Here is a 25,887-nt window from a genome sequence, read left to right as displayed (position 1 = left end):
TCCAGTCCGCTTGTGCTGTACAAACACAGAAAATGCCTGAGTTTCAAATGAGTTTTAACTATATGTAAAGTTTGAAGGGCGAGCACCAAATCCATCTCCTAGCTAGAAAAAAGAGATGAGACTCACAGAAAAAAAATGTTAAATGGCCCATTTTACATTAATTTTAACTATAATTAGTGGATTTACTTTGAATTTTCTGGGAATTAATTTCTGTCTCCAAGTGCCCTGAGCTTGTCAAGAATACGCTATGTTATTCATGCAAAACTAAGAGGTAGAATTCCTGTTTTAAGTATAAGTCAACAAATCCTAAACTATGGAGGTGCTAAAAGAATGAATTCCGCCTCCATGCCACCATTTTCCCCCCAACCTTTGAAGCACAGTGGAGCAATTCTACTTGAGCAATGAAAGACTATGGCTGGAGGAGATGCCAAATAGATGTTACGTCTCCTTTAAACTGACATCTGGGAATACTGCCAAATTGAAGATTGTCAGAGGGAAATCTTCCTAACTCTGATAATATTTGGAATAAAACTCTATGCCAGATGTTGCCTCAGAAAACATGAAAGCCACTGGACAGGGGTTTTAATATGCCACCCTTGAAATTAGCTTGTGTTGAGTTCTTATTGCAAAACTGATGATTTACTAATTCCTTGAGGTTCAGGGAGTCATTGCATGAGGCAGCTCAGAGCCAAAGAATCCAGCATCACATATATAGAACAGACTAGGTACCAAAGGGTTAACTGATGTAACCTGAAGAAAAACTGCTGTGTAATATAAAAGATTCTAATAGCTACATTTAATTACAAAGCAGAGTAAATCTATACATAAATGACTTTCTTAAATATAATTTTAAAACATAACAATCAAATAGGCATCTGAAAGTTTGTCAATCTATTGATGTAAAGTAGGGCAGAGGGAATACAACTCATGTGTGAGAGGAAGGCTAGTTCAATGGGGCTTGAGAGACTCAGGTATAATTCCCAGCTCTCTGACAGCCTTGCTGTGCAACCCTGAATGAGTCACTTATGCCTAGATAGCTAAAGATATTTAGGCACCTAGTTCCCATTAACTTCAACAGGAGCTTGGTCTCTAAATACTTTGGGGGTTGGACCATGGGCCTTGGTTGCTCTGTGCCTCATAGAATTTAAGGTCAGAAGGGACCATTATGATCTTCTAGTCTGACCTCCTGCTCAATGCAGGCCACAGAACCTCACCCACCCACCTCCTGTAACCAGGGCCAGCTTTAGGCCAATTCGCCCGATTTCCCGGAATTGGGCCCCGCGCCTTAGGTGCCTTTTCAGTTCCCCATCTCTAAAATGGGGACTATAGCAGTTCCCTGTGATGAGGAATACCTTAAAGATTGTGAAATGCTCAGATACGATGGTGATGGGACCTATATAAGTACAGCAGATAAATTTGAATGCAGGAGACTCTCAAAGTGGTTGGAAGGTAACTTCTGTTATTTATAGGTATTTAAAGAAAACTAGAACCTGCCTTCCAACCACTTTGAGAGTTCACCTCGTAGAAGCAGGAGCTGCATAACGTGTACACCTCCATTCTAAAGTACATGCTATGAAATATCAGTAAAATAGCAGCTTCCATTGCAGAATATCCCAGCACTATTCATAGGTTTGTAGAGCAAGGAAGAGTGACAGAGATTTCTAAAAACAGTTTTGTAGAATTCCATTTTAATATATATGCATATATATGACACAGTTCAGCAACCCTGACTTGCTTACACAAGCAGTCCCATTGGACTCAGTGGCCCTGCCTCTGTGTTCTGTTGCAGCCCTTTTCTACCAGCTCTACTGTCTGTTGAGACACCCATGGGTCTTAAAATGGCCAACTGAAAACTGGAGCACTAAAATTAGGGGATGCTTTTGAAAATGCAGGTCCAAGTGACTTGCTCAGAGTAACACTATCAGAATGAAGCGGAGCTGTGGCTAAACCCCAGATCTCCTGACCCAAAGGTCCATGTTTTCACCACTAGAATACACTGTCTTAGACTGACAAATGAACCAGACAGGACCACAGATAAAATGTTGCTATTATTTACACCTGTGAAACCCATCTGGAGCAAGTTCTTTTTTTCAGAACTTCTTAACTCCATTGACTGTTCAGATCAGTGTGGCTGAGATCAGAGTGTGGCTACTGTGTGTAACTGGGTAGGTAGCTGTTTTATTGTAAGAAATCAAGTTACTAGAAATTTCTCTTTTGCAATTCCAGGATTCAGGCCTGGATCCTGCATGGTGACGATGAGCATTCCGGGAGTCGCTCAGCACCTTGCATAATCAAGCTATTATTGTGCATGTGACAGGTGGACAAGTCCTTTGGGACTCAAAAAGGGGGGCCTCAGGGTCCCGGGTACCCCAAGTCCTGGTTTTCCTTATAAAATCAGGCAATGCCTCATTTTGAGGGTGGAACCTAGCACCTAGAGGAATAGTTCCCAGTAGGAATGAAAGCAATAGGAAGCTGGAGCAGCTGGACCCAATTACTAGGTGGCATAGGGGCCAGGTGTGGAGGCAGTGATTGCTACTCTAGAGGGAAATAACTCTCTGCAGCTTGGGTGGGTTTCTCACTGTGGGTATTTTATCTCGTGAGTTTGTTTTCTGTTGTAAGTCTTATCTTTTGAGTAAGATGCCCAAGAGGCTGAGGATCTTTTTTGTAAACTGTTTCCTGGCTACTGGCTTTCTGAGGTTAAACTGGCCTTTTTGCAGAAGAGGGCTTTTCCCCAGGTATGGTGTTTCTTGCTGGGGTTCTGGAATTGGGCCCTACTATAGAACAAGGCTGCCGGTTTGATGTTTAAGTGGGTGCCCTATAGCTAAGGGCTACGTTGTCTTCCTTTCCCTTGGAGGAACCTGTGGCTGGGGCTAGACCGGCAGGAGGGTCCTCGTGGCTAGCCTTGGCATTTCCAAGTAATTATCTCCTCATGTGGGGGTTGAGGGTGGAGTGGGGATAGTAGAACCTAGTTTTCTAGAGGCAAAAATATCTTTGAAAGGTGGGTTCCCCTCCCAGGGCCGGCTCCAGCTTTTTTGCCGCCCCAAGTGGCGAAGGAAAAAATAAAAATAAAAGCTGTGATCAGCGGCACTTCGATGGCAGCTCTACCGCACCGCTTCATTCTTCGGCAGCAATTCAGCAGCTGGTCCTTCCCTCCGAGAGGGACTGAGGGACCCACCGCTGAATTGCCACCAAAGACCCTGGAAGTGCCGCCCCTTTCCATTGGCCGCGCCAAGCACCTGTTTCCTGCACTGGTGCCTGGAGCCAGCTCTGTCCACTGGATGAGAGACAATGGGCCTATCTCAGCACCAGTGGTTTTGATCCCTTCACACTCTACACAATCTATGGCAGATTTTTTAACTCCTGGATCATGACACAGAACTAGGTGGCCAGAATGTGTCAAAGGGTCCTAGAGGAGGCCGTGGGAGAGTTGCAGAGCCCACTCCACTTTCACCCTATTGTAGTGTCTACCCCAGCTCCAGTCCATGGGACTGGCTGGGCTCGGTTTCCTGCTCTGCATGGGCAGCTCTAGCTTTTTTACCGCCCCAAGCATGGCAGGCAGGCTGCCTTTGGCAGCTTGCCTGTGGGAGGTCCCTGGTCCCACAGATTTGGCAGCATGCCTGCGGGAGGTCCACTGGTTCCGTGGCTTCGGTGTACCCGCCACCGAATTGCCACTGAATCCGCGGGACCGGCGGACCTCCCACAAGCAAGCCGCCAAAGGCGACCTAACTGCCGCCCTCGCAGGGACCGTCAGGCACGCGCTTGGAGCGCTGGTACCGGGAGCCACCGCTGTCCCCTCCACATTTTCCTTCCCTCCACTTGAAGCAACATTAATTCCCACTTAGCCTTCTGACTGGAATACACAGCGCTCAGCATGGAACAATTCCACAAAGAGTAGCTGGTACCTTGGGGTGCCTCTTCTGCCATCTGTTTTGCCCCCAGACCCTCATGGAACCCTGATCCTGTAGAGTTCCACTGGAGAGAGGTCTTCTGTAGAGCCCTATTGTGGGAGAAAAGAGGAATAGAGGAGCTACCCCTTCCTGCTCCCTAAGAGAGGCTCATTCTCTTCTACTTACAGAAACAGATGGAAGGAGCTAGCCTTAAATTAGTCTCATTATTACATACTGAGTCAAATTCTCCTGCTTTCTAGTCAGGTGCTCAGACAGCTCTCATCACCATATTACCTGAGTGCCAGGATGACAATGGAGTTGCACCTGTGTCACTGAACGGGGAATTTGGCCCTTGGAGTAAGTTATGCAGTTTCACATGTGATATCTTTAATTCCTGTTTGTTTGCTGTATATAGCACTTGCTGAGATGCTGCCTATAAGTTGGGCCCCATTTGGCTGTATTAACCTTGTGATGTGCAGCACCTTTTAGTATCATAGACTTACACAGTACTTTATAAACACAGGCTCTGAAGAAACTTGCTGCCATTAGAGCCAATGGTAGTTTTGTCATTGATTTAAATAGGACGAAGGCCTGCGGGTAAGTTCATGTTTCCTGCCCCGAACAGCTTAGTAGTGGTAGTCAACTATTTTTTGTCTAGGAGGTCCAGATTTCTTGGTCAAGGTATAGTTAAGGTCCAGACTCTGGAGAAAATAATGATAATAATAAGTAAGAACAAATATTTTGAGGTCCATTCAAAAGCATCTGGCAGTCCAGATTTTGCCCACAGTCTGCCTGTTGACTACCCTGCCTTACAGTCTAGGTGACGGTGTAAGGTGAAGCATAATCCATGCTGTTGTAGTATGGGGCTTGAATCCTGGATTACTGGGGTAAAAATCAAATTGCTGTAATTATGGAAAAAATAATTAAGGCCCACATTGCTCCCCGGTAGGAGTGGCTCATGTAGCTGATCGGAGACTGCAAGATTTTTCTGAGCTCCTCTGGATTATTTCTGCAGGGAATTTTGCCTATTTGTTCAGAGCAAATGGCGTTTGGTCCCCCACCTGCAAATCCGTGAGTTTCAGTGCTGTCAGCAGGGTCCCTTGGTTCCCTTTGTATTTGTGGTCGCACAGTTCCTGCAGTGACTGCTCTAGAGCCACAGCAGGGGACTTCATCTCATGGAAGAGGATATTAACTATTCATTTAGGCAATGCGTCAGTATTAATCTAGGAAGCGAATGCTCATGGACGTGGTGATCCACACAGCCTTATGCTTCTTCCCACCTGACGATAGGTGCTGGGGGTCCTGCCACATCCCCTGGCTTGAAGTAATAGCAATAACCCAAATACATAGCTTTTTGCCTTCATCACCCCCACTATAAAAACTGTTCCAGCACCCCTGCACCTCACCTCCATCAGCAGATCCCCAGCTCTGTAGGGAGAGGGGAGAGAAGGGGAGAAGAGGAGGAGGAGGAGGATGCTGCAGAGGAAAGGCTTTCCCCTTTGGTGTTCTCTGGTTAGGACTCCAGAGGAGATTCATTCTCTCTGCCTGTGGAGCTATCCAGATAATCTAGGTCTCACAAATTACAATTCAGGAGATGGAGCCAATTTTTCCCGAGTTACTTTATTTTGGGGCCCTTTGGGGGATGTCTTCATATTTACATCTTCCCTGAATAATCTTTAATTATTTATCCTGCCCTAGTAAACACATAACAACGCCCCATGTGTAAATTAATAACTCAGGAAGTGCAACAGCAAGTACTCAGGCTGAAAAGGATGTGTTGGGAGAACTGTTTGTGCACAGAAGAGAACTGGAAAGATTAGAGTGGAGTGAAGAGAGTGCCTAAGTGTAGAAAGGGAGATGGCACAAGAAGCTAACAGGAACAAGAAGACTTTGTTCAAGCATGAAAGGAACAGGAAGGAAGTCATGAACTGAGGCCCCAGGGCCTATAAAAGATGGCTGAGATCCAAAAATATTGGCAAAAAGATTGTAATCATTTGACTACTTCTCAGTATACATGCAGGTAGTATTTACCTGCTGCATTTTTAGGCCTCAGTCCTGCTGTAATTCAAACACAAGTCCAATGGACTTCCATGGGCAAGGACTGGAGGATCAGGCCATTGCTGTGCTCCTAAATCTACAAAGTATAGGCCTTGTCCTACGACATGGTGAATGACTTCGACCCCCATTAGAAATGAATGGCAGCTGCAGCATCAGGTGTAACTGAGGTTGAAAACAGCTGGCCTTAAAGCACGCCACAGAAAAAGACCCAGAACATGTGGGAGAACTAAACCCAGGAATGTCCTAGTGATAGGGATCCTAGGACTGTACAAACAAGGTCCTGCAACACCTGGGGCAGGTAGGCAAGTACTGGGCTGTGGGTAAAGAATGTCAGTCGCTAGGACTGCTGTCCTGAATAGCCTGAGTGGTCTCTTGCTGCATTTGGTTCAGGGTCAACGGGCCGCTTTGGCTCTCTTGAGCCTCTCAAGAGCTTTTGATAACACTGGCCATGGATTGGTGCTGCAGTGACGGGCATGTCTACAACTGAACCAGCGCTGACAACAGGGGCAGCCAAACTGCTATGTGAATGAGGCTGCTGTGGTCGTGGGCTCAGAGGTGGGGAGACCTGGATCCTTCTCTCAGTTCTGTCACTGACTGTGTGACTATGGGGAAGTTGTAAACTTCTGTCTCAGTTTCCCCACTGACCTGGGATAATGTTTGCCATCCTTCATAAAAGGTTTGGAGAACCTCCAGTGAAAGGTCCTAAGTAAGATAAGGCTATGGGGACTCCAGGGTCTGTGCCACTTTTGGTAGGTTAGCTAAGACAGGCCCTTATTTCTAGTTTAGAAAAACTCAAGTGGGGACTTTTGGAATTTTGAGGGTCCTTTAAAAAGCTGCCTTGCAGGAGCATGTTCCGGGCCTGAGCTGCAGCTGCTGTCATGAATCTCATTTCAAACAGGCTGAGGACCGATGCTTCACATAAGTACTATCTGCAAGAGGACAGTGGAGAGAGATGGGGCACAGGAGTCATGTACACACAAGGTAAGAGAGGCTGGTGCCCAGATAAACTACAATCCCAAGAATGAGTAGCCGGAAGGATTTCTGGTGCTGCCCTGTGTACATCCCCATTGAAGTACTGGCTAGAACGATCCATTGGGGAGCCAAAGGGAACTGGAGGGGGGGCTTCAGGCTGTATGAGCAAGGCGTTTAGTTGTGAGAGGGAGCCCTGTGACGTAAGTTTCTCATTGTCAGCTCAGTGCTGAAGGATTTCTGTGTAAGCTTGCGACTAGAGTAAAGTTGTTTCCCTCTTTTGCCTTAAACACCTTGTCAGGCTGACTGTTTTGTGGGGGAGGGAGTGTAGCAGGGTGGTCACCCTGTTCCTGCCCTGAAGGGCTTAAAGCAGCCCTGGGAGAGGGCTGCGGCCAGGGCCGGCTCCAGGCACCAGCGAACGAAGCAGGTGCTTGGGGCGGCCAATGGAAAGGGGCGGCACATCTGGGTCTTTGGCGGCAATTCGGCAGCAGGTCCCTCAGTCCCTCTCGGAGCGAAGGACCCGCCGCCGAAGAATGAAGCGATGTGATTGAGCTGCCGCCAAAGTGCCACCAATCGCGGCTTTATTTTATTTTATTTTTTTCCTTTGCCACTTGGGGGCGGCAAAAAAGCTGGAACCGGCCCTGGTTGTGGCAGGGGAAAAGCTGGGCTGATTGGGAAAGCAGCCACAGCTGTGGCCAGCTCAATCAGGGCCCAGCTGGCCCTTATAAGAGGGCTGCGGGCCAGAAGCTAGGAGACTCTCTCTAGCCCGCCTTTGAGAGAGAAGGACCTGGCTGCCTGGGAGCTGAGCAGGGTACCTAAGGTGGAGCAGTGCTGAGGAAGAGCAGAAGGAGCTGGGGAGCTCCAGTCTAGCAAAACCCCAGGCTTCAGGCCTAGTTAAGGGCCCACAAAGGGTACTGGGGCTGCAGAGGGGCAGCCCAGAGGTCGGCAATGGCAACTGGTCCAACCCCCCTTGCCAATGTGTGGTTTATAGACTGCAGTCTGCCCTAGGGAGCGAGGGCTAGATGGTGACTGGCAATAGCCACTGAGGCAAGGTGGGGATAGAAGGTTTGGGGTTCCCCTGGGTGGGGAGACCCAGATCGTGGATTGCTGCTGGGGGCAGAACCCTGATGTAGAGGGGCACTGGGGTCTGGGGGAGACACAGGGGCCAGTGGCAAGCAAGACACTGGCCTGCAGAGGGTGCTCTGCACTGAAAGAGCTGATTCCCTAGACAACCAGCAGGAGGCGCCACACCAGTGAGTCACCCCACCACAGGGAGTAAATGCAATAATGGCATATAAAGAACTCCAACACTACTCATAGGAGCACACACTACACTAGCTACCAGAACCTAGAGTCTAAAATCAGTGGGTTGGGAGGGGGAAGATGATGTGGCACAGAGCAGTGACATTGTTGCAGACTCCAAGGGCAGGAATAAATTTCCATCGGCAGAGTGAAGTAACATTACTTCTGATGTTGTTTTTATTCTCTGCCAGTGGTTAGACTGCTGTGAGATCCCCTCCCTGCTAAGCTCTCCATCCAGTGTTGTCTATTTGTTCCTTCTCTGGAAGGAGATTACCCTGAAATTGGTGTCATGTTAGGCATGTGGGGTGAGGGCTGACAGCTCTAACCTGCACAGCCCATCTTATGGTGGAAGGGTTTGACATGGGTGCGTGTGTGTGCTTCTGTAGCTCAAAAGCTTGTCTCTCTCACCAACAGAAGTTGGACCAAGAAAAGATATTTCCTCACCCAACTCGTGTCGCTAAGAATTTACCTAACAGGCAGGGAGTGGGGAGGACAAAATCCCAAAGGCTGTTGTTTGTAGTGGATATGTTTCTTTTCAAATGTCTTATTAAATGGAAGCTGTTCCTGTAACGTCAGTGGCTATTAGCATCCGTCATGTGATAAGGCATTCACTTTTGTAACCTGGGCCCAGCTCAGGTGACTGAAGTCAGGAAATAAAGCCGAGTGGTGGGAAGACACGCCTGTGTCTCACCGTTTCTTTCCTCTCCCAGCACATAGAGAGTTCTCAGGCCTTCTTTGATGGAAACATTTTTTCTAAGAGAGAGGCCCAAAGCAAAAAGCTTTGATCTGAACTCAAGCATGTTAGCATAGGTGCGGGAACCAGGGTGTGGAGGGGTCCTGCACCACCTCCAGGTTTAACATGAGGCTCCGCTCCCAGACCCATATGCTGGGTCCTGGCCCTGTGCCAAGGGTCCCTCTGCCCCCAGCTGTGGCCCCAGCCAGGACCCCCTCTACACCTGTCCAGATCCCACTCTCCCAGAGACATGGCCCTGCTCCTAGCCACAGCTCAGGGGGGCATGGACTGAGGTAAAGGGGCTGGTTTTCAGCACCCCCACTATTAAATGTTCCAGCACCACTGCACATTAGTAATATATGGATCCTGATAGGCCCAAGCCACAAAGCTCCAATGCCCCTTTGCCATGTACATTGGCCAAACTGGACAGTCTCTACACAAAAGAATAAATGGACCCAAATCTGACATCAGGAATCATAACATTCAAAAACCAGTAGGAGAACACTTCAACCTCTCTGGTCACTCAATAACTGACCTAAAAGTGGCAATTCTTCAACAAAAAAACTTCAAAAACAGACTCCAAGGTGAAACTGCAGAACTGGAATTAATTTGCAGACTGGATACCATCAGGGCCTGAATAAAGACTGGGAGTGGTTGGGTCATTACAAAACCTAAACTTAATTTCCCCATTACTAATTTCTCCCTACTGTTACTCACACCTTCTTGTCAACTGTCTGTAAGGGGCCACTCTCTTACCACTTCAAAAGTTATTTTCCCTCCCTTGGTATCCTGCTGTTAATTGATTTAACTCCTTAGACTGACCTCACACTTGGTAAAGCAACCCCCATCCTTTCATGTATTTATACCTGCTCCTGTATTTTTCACTTCACTTCATCTGATGAAGTGGGCTCTAGCCCATGAAAGCTTATGCCCAAATAAATTTGTTAGTCTCCAAGGTGCCACAAGGACTCCTCATTGTTTTTACCCTTAACCTAGAAGGGCGAGAATCAGAGCTTGCATCTATAGGCTACCTTTTTTTCTTGTGCACATTGAGAACACACACTTGGGTTTTACACACACAGGTAGGTCCAGGTACCAATTCTACTTGCATCTAAAGGGAAGGGCTTTGAAAATGTATCTTGTTGGTGTGCCCATGTACAGACTAGAATGAAAAGATTTTTTTGCCACCAGAGGGCACTCACTGATCAGCTAATATTGTTCAAATAGTGCCATTGGGTTTACTGCACTAGCACTGATCTCTGTCTCAGTCCTGGGGTTCTGGAAGTGGGGGAGCAGGGCTCAGTGTCATGTTGCCCATCTAAAACAGAGATGGAGCTGCTACGGCTGTGCTAAGTAAAGTAGCCATTCAGCCTCTGCCTCTCACGCCTGGAGCAGAGACTCTTGTTCACTGATTTCCATCCTGGCCTAACTGGTTCTGATGCTGCAGTCCTTGCTCAGGTAAAACCCTCATTGACTTCAGTGCCCACTGACCATGGCCCAGCAAGTGGAGGAGCCAAAGGTTTGCTACTCGGGGTGAGGGAGTGGTAGGAGCTGGAGCTGGACTTGATGCCTTTGCCTCGCTCCAGGGGATGAATACAGGGTAGGCCTGAGCGAAAGTAAGTTTGGGCAGATCCTAGCTCCTAATGGGCATTTGTTTCCATAACACCCAACATAACCAAGTCAGTCCAACTGGCAGACTCTTCTCAGGAGAGGCCCAGGACTGATGAAACTGTAAGCCAAGCTTGAGGTGCATTAGCAGAGCTGTGTAGGGCCTGAGTCTAAAATAGTGGGGATGGGGAGACTGCCTATCAGGAGTCAGGTGGCTCCTCAGTAAAGCTGGCTGAATCGTACGGGTGAAATTTGCAAAGCACCTGGCTGCACCGTGTTTAGCCCTAGGATGAGACCTTCACACCCAGAAGTTGACAGCGTGAAAGAAAGAGCACGTTCATGGAAAGTATTGCCGCTCTTGGTATTGACTTTAATATGGCAGCTGTCACTGAGCACATCGGGCTCTCAGCCCTGATGGTGGCTTGACTTCCCTTTGAATAAGAGGGTCCCAAGCTCATAAATGGGTTAATAGGAGAATAATTCCCTGCATAGCACCAAATGACAGACTTCACCACATGAGAGATGGCTCCATTGCCCCTGTGCTTGTGAGGCTCTTAGGGCACGCACCAGATTGCAACAAAGCAGTACTTCCATCCATACCGGGCCCTAAGACAACTGGTCAGAGCATGATCAGATGCTTATAAAAATCTTTGCCAAGATAAGAGGTTGTATATTGACAAAGTGGGACTGGTGTGGTATGGTATCACTCCTGTTGGGTAAAAACAAAATCTATAACCACTGGATTATCAATTAATTTCTGAATCAGGTTAAGATGAAAAAATAAATGTTCTTTGACCATTGTATGACGTGCAACTGGTATCACCCTGAAATATTTCAGTCATTTAACAGCATACACTTGAATCTTGCTAGAACTGATGGGGGAACAACAATTTCATTTCACAGCAACTTTCCAGGCTTTGACATTTGTTTTCATTCTGCACTGGAAAGAAACCAAAATCTCTTGAATGTTGTTGCAAAAATTGAATTCTGTCTGTTTTTGTTGGACTGAAACCTGAGGTTTTCAGCTTTTTGATTTGAGAAGAGGTGTGTGGGTGGTTAGATTTCTTTCTTTCTTTTTTCATTTCCTATCACTCTGAATCAGGCAAAGAAGAGAAGTGACTGTAAGACTCCTGCATTGCAGACCAGTTCCTTAACCACCAGGCTATAGCATGTAAGAGAATCTCTGCGTCCCGGCTACTTCCTTTTTAAGTTCAGAACTGGGGTATGGAGAGGGAAGCGAAAGCAGTGAGGTCTACAACAGTGTAATGTAGAGATATAGGGAGTATCCCTTTAAATCGTTTGTGAGCCCTTTAGTGATGCTCACTGTGTTCCATGTTTCAGAAGCCCACAGAAAGTGGTCAGAGCAGTAGTGTGTATGTAGCTAGGTCTTGTATGTTTGTCTCTATTTAATGAACATGGTCATTTGGGGCCCAGATGTGCCCGTGTGGCTTCTCCATGTTGTTCTTCTTGTGTAAAGACCAAAAGAAACAACAGACACAAAGAGAGAATCTGGAACAGCTAAGATCCTGGTTTTGTTTCCCAAGGCCCAAAAGTAAGAGCTTGACTAAGTCCTGCAGCCCCTGCCTTAATCTGCCATTGACCTCACCTGACTGGAAATCACCAGGAATCTCACTGAAACTGGATGGTGTCACCCTAAAATGACCTTTCTTGGGAAGAAAAACTAACTAGTGAACAAATCAGCCAGTTAATGATATAGATGTGCTGAAAAATAGGTGGATCCATCTTGCATTGTTAATTAGGGCTATCTTAGAGAGAGTCTGGATAGCTTTATATAATCAGTTGGCCATGCTAGCTAAAATGAGAATATGGGCAATCAGATATCATGCTTCAGAGTGTAAACTGATTGCCACAGAGGTCAGGAAGGTATTTTCAATCCCAGGCAACACATGCTATTTACAGTTGGTCAGCAGCATTAGGAGGCAGTCTTTTTTTTTTATATTGAAGGATAAGCTACTGGTCAGTGCAGGAGGCAGGGTATTGTGCTAGACAGATCAGTGGTCTGATGTGGTATGGAAAAGCCTAGTAAAAATATTAGTTAATGTCTGCACAGTGCTTTGAGCATGTAAAGTTATATACATGCCAAATGTTGTTGTTCCACAATAAACAAAACATAGGTGCAGTTAAATGTTAATGTCCAAGGTCTGGGCCCTCAAAGAAAAACAACAGTGGTTTTTTTTACTGCTGCCTTAGATAACTACAGTGAAATTCCCTTAATTAGAATACATGTAAGTATAAAATACCAAATTAAAATACCTGAAAATATTTCAGAATCTCAATTGATTAAAATTGTGCACCTTTCCTGCTGCTGTTTTAATGAGAATTACAACAGGAAATACAGCTGTAAGGTCAGGAAGATCAAAGCTGCAGCCAGAGACACAGGAAACAGATTTTCACTGCTCTTTTTCAGGTTACTAGGTGTTTTCTCTAATGTATTTTTGCTCTTTGATTCAGTGGAGATGTCCTCATTAAACAAAGAAAAGGTGGTAGTGGAAGGAGAGGGAAGTCAGGGTCAAAATAAAATATTTGCCACAGAGCAGCTCCAGAAATCACCTTGTAGCTTTCTGTGTCTCATGCTCCAGCTTCTACCTTCCTGTCTTGGTGCATGTTTTCCATGTAGACAATGTGACTGTTTCCTGCTGCTTCTTCATCTTAAAGTGTCTGTAATGCTGTGTGTATAGAGAAATTATTTGTCACATGCAGTAGTGATGTCTTGCATTGGATCTAGTGATTGGAAACTATTTTTATAGCCCATTACAGTTTGTCTTTATGTTGTGATCCCTGTACTACTGCAGTCAGGAGCAAAGGTACAGCTAGATGATGATGATGTTTTGTTTGGCAATAATGTGAAATGTCCCTACCCTCCCATACAAGATATATCTGGTGATATTTTATTTTTCATATGGGGGGGAAGCACCTTATAGGTCCATAGTCGATAGCAAAATATGAACTAGCAGCCCGGCAGGTTTGGATTGGTGACTGGCTGCAACCAGTAATCAAATCTTAATCTGAGGAAGAAGAGAGAGGAAAACAAAGGATGAAATCCTTCTTGACTCAATGTGGAATTGATGGATAAGGCAGATGACCTCATACTGCTGTCTTTGGAGAGGCAAGAGGCTGTGAATATAGAGAGAAAGCAGAAAGATGTAGCTTAACCTCTGGAACCTTGCCCCCTGCCACACTCCCTTGTGTATGCTCCCTACCACCTCAAATGTTGACTTGTCTTTGCAACTGTGATGCTGGTGATATGGGGGTGTGCGTGCAGGGGGTCTGGTAGGGGACAGTGCAGTCCTGGCTGGAGATCCCCAGCTGGACCTGTAGAACTGAGGGGCTTGCGTTTCCGGGTGAAGGTAGTGTTGAGAGAGGTGGCTGGGGATAGTGCAGAGGGACCTATTAGCTGGTGAACTGAGGAAGCTGAAGAGATGCTGAGTGGTCTGATGGAGTTGCCAAAGATGACAGCTGTCAGAGCTGAGTGCACCAATTGTGCCTATGTGTTATGTCCACACTGGCATGCAGTCCATTGAGCCTGCACCTGTTTGGGCTACCGTGGTTGTTGCCCGTATAAAATGCTGCCTCCCCAACAATCTATTACAGCCATATCTACATTGTGGGCGCTATAGCGGCATAGCTATGCCGCTATAACACTGTAGTGTACACGCTTCCTACAGCAATAGAAGGGTTTTTTCTGCTGCTGTAGGAACTCCAGCTCCCTAAGTGGTGTGATCTCTAGGTCGGCAGAAGCATTCTTCCATCGACCTACGGCATCTATACCAGTGATTAGGTTGGCATAGCTGCAGCACTCCAGGGTATGGATTTTTTATATCCCTGAGGGATGTAGCTATGGCGATCTAAATTTTAAGTGTAGACCAGACCTAACTGTGTGGACGCAAGGGTATGTCTACACACCGTTTTGGAGTAAGTGAGAACAAGCCTCCCAGCCTGGGTCTATAGACTTGGGGCAGCGGGACTCACATTAGCTGTCTATATGTGTGTGCTGTGAAGCTGCTGCTTGGTCTGGAGCTTGAGCTCTGAAGCACGGGAAGCGGGGTTGACATGGGTTGGGAGGCACCCTCTGGCTCCCTCCAAAATGCTGTGTAGACAGACTCAAGGTGCTTTTCAATTGATTGGGGGTGGGGGGGAGAATTGATATAACTTCCTCTACTATAAATATTAGATAAGGCCTAAAATCCCAGAAAAGCTGGATGCTTCTCACAGGATCTGAAGTGAAAAGAGTAATAAGGTTGACATTTAAATTATCTTAAAGCTTCAGTAAACACTATATTGAAATGAAAGGGGACAGTTCACACCTGCCTTCAAGCTGTTGTTACAGGCTTTTCTTTTACAGACTCTGATCACAAAAGGTTTTTGTCCCAACCAGGAGCACTAGAAACTTATGGGCAGATCCTCAGCTGCCAACAGAGGCCACATGTAACTCTTAATAGTGGGGGTGGGGGCACAATTTCAAAGTTATGGGGGGCACATGACCACCCCACGCATCACCTCTGCCTCCTTTCCCACTTCCCCCATGCCTCCCACACCCGCTCCAAGTCAGCACTACCTTTCTCCCACTCCCCTCACAGCTCCTTCCCCACTTCTCCCATCACCTTCCTGCTGTGGCTGCGGAGTGGACTCCAGACACCTACTGCTGAGCATTGGTAACTATGGCTGCGGGCGAGGAAGGGACAGGACTCGGTGGGCTTCCCTGCGCCTCCTCTGGCAGAGCTGTGCTGCCAGCCCCTTCTCTTTTTCCTGCTCTTGGTGCCTCCTAGCAGGGCTTAGCGGGAGTACTAGGTGCCGGTGCCTTTCCCAGGCATGTCCACGCCTCAGCCACACTCAGCCAAACTCTCCCCCGGCAGAAACATGTGGGGGGGCACATGATCCTACGTGTTTCCACTGGCTGCCAGTGTAAATTGGCATAACTCTACTGAAGTTGGTGGAGCTAGGCCAATTTATATCAGTTGAGCCTCTGGCCCTTTATTTATGTTTTAAAAAGAAGGCTGAAATTCTGCAGTAATGGATGGGGGCACCAATGAAGTGCTCTCATGACATAGCACAAATCACCAGATTAATAGAATATCAAGGTTGAAAGGGACCCCAGGAAGTCATCTAGTCCAACCCCCTGCTCAAAGCAGGACCAATCCCCAGATTTTTACCCCCATTCCCTAAATGGCCCCCTCAAGGATTGAACTCAAACCTCTGGGTTTAACAGGCCAATGCTCCCCTTGCTATCCCTCCCCTGTGCTCCTGGTGCTGTTTGTAACAAATAGGCAAAAAGACTGGGGTGGGGGTGGGGGAGCGGAGATGGAGGGATTCTCTGATTTTGAATGAATTTAATGCTGCCTGATGCTTAATTTGATATTTGCTTTATCTAGCAACAGAAAGCCATGGGAAGACTACCTACTTGCCTTGTTTTTTCATCCACATGATATAAACAGCTGGCAGCTGTGCTCATGGAAATCTTACACATTTAAAAAAGAAATTGAGGATGGCTGGAGACAGCACTCTGCAGTGAGGTGCTCATGTCCCAGGCTGTCTTCTGTATGTCCTCTCTTAAAGAGCTGTTTATTTGTGGATGTTAGATTTTTGGATTAAGAAGCAAAACAATTTTTTTAAGTAGGGAAAACTGAGCTGTTGCAGCCATCTGGGTCACTCAGCCAGTTTCTAACCTGTTGGTGCCTCTTGAATAACTACCCATTTTTGTTTGTTTGAGGCTGTTTACTGCTGCCACTTTCACTAACTGACCACTTTAAATTCACCACCTTTTTGCTTCTTTTCACCTCCTCGCTTTCCCTCCTTGCAAATTACTTATCTGGTGTCATTCTGTTCTCTTCCTCTACTGGGCCTGTCTACACTGCCACTTTACAGCGCTGCCACTTTCTCGCTCAGGGGTGTGAAAAAACACCCCCCTGAGTGCAGCAAGTTTCAGTGCTGTAAAGTGCCAGTGTAGACAGTGCACCAGCACTGGGAGCCACGTTCCCAGTGCTGGTAGCTATGCCCTCCCAGCGCTCTGCCATGACTACACAAGCCATGTTAATGTTGCCAGTGTAGACAAGCCCAAATCTTCAGCGCTTCTCAGTTCCTATCCTTTTCCTTTCCCCTCTCTGCTGCTTCTCATTTCTTTCTTCTCCTCTGTTATCTTCTGAGCACTCATCACAATTTTACCATTTGCATCCGTCACCTCTTCTCCAGGTGACAAAACTAGCAAAATGAAACTAAACCAAGCAATGTTTATACAATTTTTAAAAAATCAATTTACATTTAAAAGTATGTTTCTAGCTCTCCTGGTTGCAGAACTGTGTGTACAGTAATGGTTCAACCCAAAAACATCCAAATTTTTTTTTAAATCTCATGACTTTTAAGCCACTCATGAGATTTTTTAAAAAATAAGCTTAACTTGTGATTTTTATGTATCAGAGGGGTAGCCGTGTTAGTCTGGATCTGTAAAAGCAGCAAAGAGTCCTGTGGTACCTTATAGACTAAAAGATGTATTGGAGCATGAGCTTTCATGGGTGAATACCCACTTCATTGAATGCATGTCATTTTTTAATGTGATTTTTGAATGTGTGGGGTTGGCAATACTGTGGGACATATACCCGTTTTCCCTAAGCCTAACTCTCTTTAGAATTGTCTATATTTAAAGCATGGTTCAGGGAGGTCTCATGGTTAAAGCTCAGGTGTCGTAGTGAGGCAATATGCGTTCTTTTACCAGTTCTTCCATTGACTTGCTGTGTGATCTTGAACCTGTGCTTCAATTTCTCTACCATGGAGGTGCCTCAGAGGGTGTTGTGAGCCTTCATTCATTAGTATTTGTACAGTGTGTTGGCAGCCTTAGGGTGCTGTACATGTGCAAAATGTGACTATTAAAAAATCTTCTGTGGGTTTACTCTGAAATGGAACCCTTTGCTTCAGTTAGGTGGAATCCAGTGAAACAGAAAGCTAGCACAGTGGAGTTCATAAGTTACTGGCAACCTGGTCTTCCTCTGGTGCCAGAAACGCCCCATAAATATTTGCCCCTATTCCCACGGGACTTTTTTTAAGTACTGCTGATCCTAGCATAAATGATTCTGGGTTCCAATGAAAGACTCATTGTGAGTAGTTGAATGTGGGTTGTCATATCCAGAAAAATATTTTAACCCCTACTTAACACCACAGTCCCTTTAGCCAGTCCTTTCCTCATTACATTGTGGCAAGGCTTAAATTAGGTGGGTGGATATAAGTTTTTATTTTGCACCCAAATATTATTGAGACATTTCATGCCCAGTAGAAACTGATCCATCAGAGGTTAACAATGGCTTGTTTATGACCAACTTGGAGATCCTTTGTTTTTACTCTGCTTTACCCTAAAGTGTTAACTCAAACTCTTTTTTGAAGTGAGATTGATAATTGCCTCCAGACCCCAGTACAGAACTCAAATCCCATTCATGGTGGCTCATAACTGGTAAGTCCTCTGCAGTGTCATATCTGTCAACCTGAGCCTGGGGGCCCTGGAAAAATGAGCGCCCCCGCATCCCAACCCTGCTCCCTGGCAGGAGCATTGGATGTGTGGAGCGGGGCAAGCCTCCGTGCCCTGACCCTGCTCCCTGGCAGGAGTGCCGGGAGGAGGGCAGGGGGACTGCAGGTGGAAGGGGTGGGGAGGGGCCCCCATTTGCTCTGGCCCAGGGGTCCACAAAACTGTAATCCACCTCTGGACCAAACACCTGAATTGACAGATGACTGTATGATATCTTGAACTGAATGATGTCTACAGGTGATACTTGAATTAGATATAAAAATCATAAGGCAACCTAAATGTTGCTGAGTGGAATGTTGTAGAAATGAAACACATTAAGATTAATACTACAAGTAACATGAAGATGGAAACACATTGTTCAGCTGCAGACAAGAAGGCCAGTAAGGTTCTATACTTCATAAACAGGGGAATTGTAAACAAAACCAGGGGAAACTATTATATCACTAGCTGAGTGTCCATCATGTGATTGGATTTGAACAACTAACCTGAGGCTACATAAGGATATTCAGCATATCATGTCATATTTCTACATTTCAGTGCCAAGTTTTTGTTTGTAATTTTCCTTCTCTTTAGCACTTATGTAAGTGCTGTTAGAATAACTGAGGAAAAAAAATTCTACCTACTTCCACCAAATGAAGACTATGGAATAAGGGAATGAAGAGAGAACATAATTTGCTCCATCTACGACTTTACCTACAACAAAAAAAACCAACCGCCCCCAAATAAAATCTTAACCACAAAACTTCATTCAATTGATGGGAATGTCTCAAGTTCTATAGAAGAACCTCAGAGTTATGAACTCCTCGGGAATGGAAGTTGTTGATAACTGAGCAAAACGTTATGATTGTTCTTTAAAAAGTTTACAAATGAACATTGACTTAATAAGGCTTTGAAACTTTACTATGAAGAAAAATGCTGCTTTCCCTTTATATTTTTAGTAGTTTATGTTTAACAGAGTATTGTGCTGCATTTGCTTTTTTTGGGGTGGGGTGTGTGTGTGTGGGGGGGGGGGTTCTGCTGCTGCCTGATTATGTACTTCCAGTTCCAAATGAGGTGTGTGGTTTACTGGTCAGTTCGTAACTCTGAGAGGTTCTACTGTATTCTGAGGGATTAAGTAGCATTGAAGTAATATGTTGGCTTGTGCTGATCCTCCCTATAGGGATGAATTTCATCCCAGATGTATTGTATGAAGTAGACAAATTGCCTTCGCAGTTTAAAAACAAAGAAAAAACATTCATTCAGGGTTTATCACACAAGCTGATCACAAATTGGCTGATCATGAACTTTCAATGGACACATGACATGTCCTGATTGATTCAGTAGGGAAAAGCTCCTTCATTGGCTTGACAGATAAGTATTTCTTTATAAGGCATGTACAAGGCTATGGAGAAACCCCACCTGGAATAGTGTGTCCAGTTTTGGGCACCGGTCCTTTAAGGGGGTGTAAATTTTGAAGAAGTTTTGGAAAAGAGCTACTAAATTGATCAGTTATGTAGGTCATATACCAAGTGAGGCTGAGGAAGTCTAGCTCATACATTACAGAGAAGATACAGTTTACAAGGGTGGTCTGTCCAAACCTATACAGGGATTACAAAGATGAGGGTCAGGATCTATTTGAACTCCACAGCAACAGGGAAATAACCTAAATTTTGTAAGTACATAGACATGTTCTTATTTACAAAGGTGATCACTGTTTGAATTTCTCGGTTTCCAGAATTCACATAACTAGATTCATGAATAAAAACAGATAATTACTCTGACAAGACAAGAATCTTGGTATAAATTCGCTTGGATTTTTGAAGGGGTAGTATTATTTCTTTTAATGTAGTGTAGGTCCAGATATAACCTTTTGATTAATTTTTTTTACCAAATCATATAAATGTTTTTGTATAATATAGGAAGTAAAAAGTCAAGAAAAATATTTGTTTTGGTTAGCATTTTAAAATAATACTCTGTAGTGTTTTGAAGCTGAAATCCTTCAAGGCTGGGTTACAGCAGGAAGAAGTGAAACTGACTAGAACCAGAAAGTAACTGACCAGTGTAATTAAGCTTAAACTATATGCAAAAGACCCCCTCAGACAGCATCCTCCATTTCCACATGTTTAAAATAGGGTTGATGATGCTTTACAGTAGTGGTGTGAGACTGAATTCATAGGTATGTCTACGCTGCATGCTATGCCTGGGCTCTAACTCAGGTTTGAGCCCACATCCCACTTCCGTTCCCACACAAATTAGTCTGACTGGGCTCAGCAAGCACTCAGCCCCAGGGCCTTGGTGCTTGCTAGGGGGCTGGGTAAGAACCTAAGTGCCTGTGTGACTGGGGTCCAATCTGCGTCATTTTGCAGCATGGATGCAGCTCAAGCTGTGGACCTGTCAGAGGGACTGTGTAGCGCAGCACGGACATGTTTTCACGGCTGTGAAACCCAGGTGCAGCCATTGTAAACCTGGCTTTAGGATGCAGTGTGGAGTCCAAGTGCGGGCTTGGAAACATCCAGTCCACAAGCCCGAGTCCCCCAGAGCTAGGTTCGCAATGCGGTGTGGCCATACCCGGCCACTGGGGGCAGTAGTAGCCTGTTCCTACACGTGGGTGACCCCTGTGCAGCCGGCTCCTGTGCGAAGGCGCTGTGCTAAGTGGAGGCCGGGCCATGGCTGTTGAGTGGGTCTCACCCCTCGGAAGCTGCGGGGCGGATTCCCACGTGTCCGCCCGCCCACAGGCGCTGCTGGCCCTGCTCCGCCTTGATCCTGCCTCTCCGCCGTGTGTCGCTGGGGGACGGGCCAGGCGCTGCCCCGCCCGCTTTCTTCTCCCCGGCCGGCGCTCGCAGTGAGCTAGCGCGAGAGCGCAGGCGGAGACACGCGGGCGGCTGCTGCCGGCGGAGAGAGGGCGGGGGCAGCAGGAGCCTCACGCTCTCGGCGGCTCGCGAGACGCTGGTGCAGACGGGACGTTCTGCTGCTACTTTGTATCCGTTTGCGGCCGCGAATGTTCCATTCCCCGAACCCTGCGACAGGTTCTGCTCCCCGCCTCCCTCCCAGAGCGAGACAGCCAAGGGCACGCGGGCCTCGCCGCAGCCCAGCCTGCCAGCGCCTCGGAGGCGGGGGGGAGCGAGGGGAGCCGGCTGCCTTCGCCCGGTGACCTGCCGCGGAGCTGCTGGGTGAGTCCCTTCCGAGGGGCGTACGGGGGGGGGGTGTTCGGTGCCAGCCCCGGACAGGCGCGTGCGTGGAGCTGGGGTGAGCTCTGCAATCTCGGGGGCGGGCTGGCTGGCTCCCCCTTGCCCCTCGGCCTCCTGAGCTCGCAGCACGAAAGCACTTTGTTAGCGATCGGGGTCCTTCCTGGGCGCCGGGACCTGTCACTAGGCACTTGGCACCGACCCGCTTCCACGCAGTCCCTGCTCTGATGTGCCAGCCTCAGTTGTCATTGAAGAGGGAGTACTGCTGCCTGGAAGGGCGCCCGGGGAACTGCGGCTTAAATGTGCCAGAGCTGCTCCCGTGGGTACCAAGGGGTGTAACTAGGAGTTGGGCCAGGTGTGGGGAGTACGTGATAGCAGGATCTCTTCCTGAGTTCATTGCGGTTGCATGACTATAACTGAGGATCACATTTGCCCCGTTGACTGTGGGGTAGGCTCCCAAGGAAAATGGGGAAATCCCATTGCTTGAGTCTTTTAAAACTAGCCTGGACAAAGCGTCTGACAGACCAATCCTACAATGTCCCCTGGGAATGGACTAGATGACCTCATAAATCCTTTTTGTCTCTGACGTCTGTGAAAGAAAAGCGTTCTTTTATTTTTTTACAGTGGAAATTGGTAGAGAGAGACAGAAAAAGCTCTCTGGCGAAACAAACTTTGTAGGTCTTGGTAGTGTTTAGTTCCTTTGTGTCTCCAGCAGTAGACTGCTTGGGTGATATTTCAGAAATGGTGTATTTCCTGCGAAAGGTTGAAACTCTGTCTCGCTGCTGTTTCCTTCTTGAAAATTGTCACTTCTTTTAAAAATTGTTTGCTTTTTGCCCTATTTGAATTTAATATTCTTGCTAACTAGCCACTTCCTGAAAACAAAATAAATGCTTGTTTGTATTGGTACTAAATATTAACTTTAGTTCTGTTCTGCCAGTTTATCTGTGTGAGGCTAGATTTAAAATTTGTTAAATGGAAAAGGGTGGGAGCAACTAATGAAAAGAACAAGTGAGATCAAAAGTTCATTGCTAGAATAAAAGTGCTTGCTTCTCTCTGCTGCAACAAACCCCCTCTTCCATGAAATTTGACATCGGAATTGTTTGTTAATCATAGAATGCAGACAGCATGTTGAGCTTGATTCCTAACAAGTCAGCCTGCTAGTTAATACAGTCTGTAATTAATTTACCACATACAACAGAAACAACTTTTGCACTTTCCTTGCCTGCTAAGGGAAACTTAACTGCTGCCTTTGGTTTGTCTTCCCTAAAATTTTTGTAGACAGACTTTGGAATGGAGGTCTGCAACTAGTGAGTAACAGAAGAAAATGATTAATACCTTTGACTTTTGATTAGTTCCATTATGTAATGTTTTAAAAATTAACACAGCTGTGGAGGTTAAGCAATCTTTATATTTACTATGCTATATAAATAGTTAACAATAATTTTAAATTGAATTTTCTTACAAGTCTACAGCTCTAAAGTTATCCTGTTCAGCCTTTCAGAACCCTTTCTAGTGTGGGGGAGACCTCTTGAATACCTTATCTTGGGCAATAAGATATCGGTACATGTATATAGCAATTTTAAGTCTCATTTTTGTAAATGGTATTCTCTGTCTTCTGTAGAGATTATTGATGTGCATTGAGATCTACTGATGGAAAGTGCTATAGAGGAGCTGAGTTATTTATTAATTTAAATAATTTATCTGGTCAAACAGATCTGACAACTTCCTCCTCCTTATGTGAAATTTGAGTTCAGTTAGGGTGGGTGCCCAATGGCTTTCTCTAGTATTTATCTATATTACAGTAGTGCCTCTAGGCCAGGGCATCATCGCTCTAGGCACTATACAAACATATAAAGCAGTGTCAGAGTTTAGGTTTAATGTTTTAGGTTGTGTTTATAACGAATAGGTCACAAGTTTTTAGTTGATTATAAATATCCCCTAAAGAATTTGTAACAACTATTGCAAGATTGGGTTTGTATATAAGAACCAGTAGGTGGAAAGAAGCTGCAACAAAAGTGAAACTGACTCGTATTCAGTATCCAGAATAAGAGAAATGGAGAAAAGTAAATAACATAAGTAAACAAATGATTGTTATAATGTATCATTATTAGTGACTCCTGGGTTTTAAAAAATATTTTTGAATTCTAGTGTTCCTTTAAATAGGACTCAACAAATATACATAGTTTTGAATGGGTTTATTCTTATGGGAGGCTTAATTATTGTGATTGGGTGGCTTTTATTTATAGTGTAGTTTTTATTTGGTGGTGGCCTGGGGTGGGAGGTTTCAGAACATTTTCATTCTACATTTCTGACGTGTTTAGAATTGCAAATAATGGAGAAACAGAGAACTTAGCACTTGTCTCATCGTACTTCCTGGTGGCTTTTTGTGTGTGTTCCCATAAATGCTATTGTGCAATAGTGCGCCTCTTGTCACAGTAATTCCTACGTGTGTGTGGTGTGGGTTTTTTTGTTTGTTTTTGACAGATGCAGTTTGTTCAGGAGAGTTACAGTAAGAACAATAGGGAGACGTTCTTTATTACCACTTAAGGTTTTTTTTTAACTTTTTATTTTTAATTTTTCATGCAGTGAGAATAAGCTCAATTTCTGGTCCAGTTCCAAGGCATCTTTACTCTCAGTTGTTCAGCCCTTTTCTCAGGCTGTGCTAAAGACATCAGACACCAGCTTACTGCTTGCATCCTGCGTCAGAACTGGGAGGATGATTACTTTGTCTCCTCTTTAGTAATACAACCTTTAATACTTGCTTCCTTTCTCCATTGCAAAAGCAGAAGTGACATGGTTATTCTCAGCCAATTGAGGAATTGCCCAGGCAGCGTACAGAAAGGGGAGGGTTTCTCCCTTCAATTCACATCTGTAGCTGTGACTTGTAGTGTGTCTGTGTGCATCAAGAGGAGACAAAACCACTAAGCAGAAGATGATTTGCATATTCAGCTTCAATTCTCTAAGGTTAAGGGGCATGTAATACAAGCATAGATGTGGTTTTGTGTTAGTTGATGGCTGATCCTTCAGATGACTAGTTTAGAAACAGATTTACAAACAGATTTCTGCATTTTTTTTTTCTTTCTCTTGCCTGCTGTTTCTTCCACTTACATCTATGCAGAAGTAAAAATTCTTTGTGGCATCATAATTTATGGCTATACATGAGATTAAAGGGACACTGGTAACTTAAAAATCACACTTCTGATTTTTTTTAAACCTGATATTGTTATAATTCATGTCAAAGATTACTGTAACTGAAAGTTTGAGTAAAAAAAACTCTGCACTTGACAGCCATTTTTTTCCCCCTGTTGTTGCATTAGCCTCTTACACGTCAGTAAGGGAGAGAATAACACTTTTTTAAAAAAATTGGAAAATGCAATTTCTAAATCTCCATAAAATTGTCAGGGGGATTTATTTTTGGGAAGGAGGTATACCTGAACCCACTTTAAAAATGAGCTACAATTGACTACAATTATATAATACTTCCAACTGAAGAAAACCTGGTTTATGACAAGGAAAACGAGACCTTTATTTAAAAGGCCACTGCGAAAATGAATCTACCCCAGAAATATTTTATATGAATTTTTTTTAAGTGAATTCAGTGTTGTTGAAAGGTACTGAGCCAGAAGTTTTCTGACCACAGAACAGTTGCAGCACAAAGTTCCACTGTGACCCCTACCTCTCTTACACTGATGAGCATGCGACTCAGCCCTGGCCTGGGAGGTCACTTCTAGGGAGTCTCCATGAGCCATTCAGTTCTTTGTCTCTCTACTGAGACTGACACAGATATTGTTTAATGTCAGTTGTGGCATGTGATGGTGGCTCAGAACTGCAATAAGACTGATGCTTTATTTCATGTAGGCCATTGAACAGTCAGATAATAGTAACTATTTTGATCGCTAGCAGCTTGTCTTGGATTCAGCATGGTAATCTAGAAGTGAAAGGCTCTGTCTCCCATGAGCAATCCAGTCCCAACGTTTAACTGTTTCCCCTAACACTGAGAATCTTTTCAGCTCTCCAAAAAGTAAGATACTATGCTATTAATTACCTGTTTCTCAGGTGTGCAATCCACCAACAATAAACCCAGGGTTCTGTGTGTGTTTGTAATTGTTCACGTTGCACCATTCCTCCTTAAATCTCTGTCTAGTTATTTATACTATATCCATCACTGTGGCCTCTGTGGTTCTTGTGAGAAGGCAGGTGTAGGCTTCTGGGCTGTTCCCTAAACCCAGAAAGGACTGACACCACTGCCACAGTTTGCTTCAGGTCTTTTTCTCAGGGCTTCAGCTTTGTTTCTTCCATATACAATTAGAACAGCACTTCAGCGATCCCTTCCCTATAACCAGGGTCTGCTGCAGGGGCCTATCTATTCCCTGCAGGTATCTACTCTATGGGCCACTTTCCTGAGAGCAATGGCCTGCCACAGGAGCCAACTTGTTTCCTGTAGCTCTTTATCACTACCCAAGAGTTTACTGCAGGAACTGTCCTACCCTCTCCAGCTCTCTCCCGACTGGCCTACCTGCTGGCTTTTAAATATGTTTCTAGCTGATCACGCTCAGCTGGGGAAGTAATTGACCATTCACAGGTGAGGTTGGGTCCAACTCCACTTAAATGACCAGCCAGCCTGTGACAGCAGGGCAT

At 45.4% G+C, this 25,887-nt stretch overlaps 2 protein-coding genes across 3 annotated transcripts in view; one reads left to right on the top strand and one right to left on the bottom strand.

Moving 5' to 3' along the window:
- Nucleotides 1–54: 54 nt before the first annotated feature.
- Nucleotides 55–25,887, bottom strand: LOC120403389. Its single transcript, XM_039534411.1, has 5 exons — nt 25,766–25,887; nt 20,753–21,388; nt 3,903–3,997; nt 1,353–1,393; nt 55–102 (listed from the first exon to the last, which is right to left on the bottom strand). Exons 1-5 carry the CDS (start codon nt 25,885–25,887, stop codon nt 55–57), a joined length of 942 nt encoding a protein of 313 aa, XP_039390345.1.
- SUSD6 (sushi domain containing 6) overlaps nt 21,103–25,887 on the top strand; it is a 105,955-nt gene continuing 101,170 nt past the window's right edge. Inside the window, exon 1 of one of the 2 annotated variants that reach the window (XM_039537306.1) lies at nt 21,103–21,234. The gene's annotated coding sequence lies outside the window, so the exon portion shown is untranslated. Of the gene's footprint in view, nt 21,235–21,906; nt 21,924–25,887 lie in introns of those variants that run through there. The other variant, XM_039537307.1, reaches the window with a different exon arrangement.

The sequence above is a fragment of the Mauremys reevesii genome, linkage group 4, assembly GCF_016161935.1.
Source record: "Mauremys reevesii isolate NIE-2019 linkage group 4, ASM1616193v1, whole genome shotgun sequence".
NCBI lineage: Eukaryota > Metazoa > Chordata > Testudines > Geoemydidae > Mauremys > Mauremys reevesii.
Note: the sequence above shows the minus strand (reverse complement) of the source record. Positions and strands in the feature narration are given on the sequence as shown.

Coding starts and splice junctions, on each gene's coding strand:
- LOC120403389 (XM_039534411.1), bottom strand. CDS start 25,887: ATGCCCTGCTGTCACAGGCTGGCTGGTCATTTAAGTGGAGTTGGACCC. Junction 1,394..3,902: donor GGCAGAAGAGGCACCCCAAG/GTACCAGCTACT, acceptor GTACTTATATAG/GTCCCATCACCATCGTATCT. Junction 103..1,352: donor AGCATTTCACAATCTTTAAG/GTATTCCTCATC, acceptor TCTTTTTTCTAG/CTAGGAGATGGATTTGGTGC.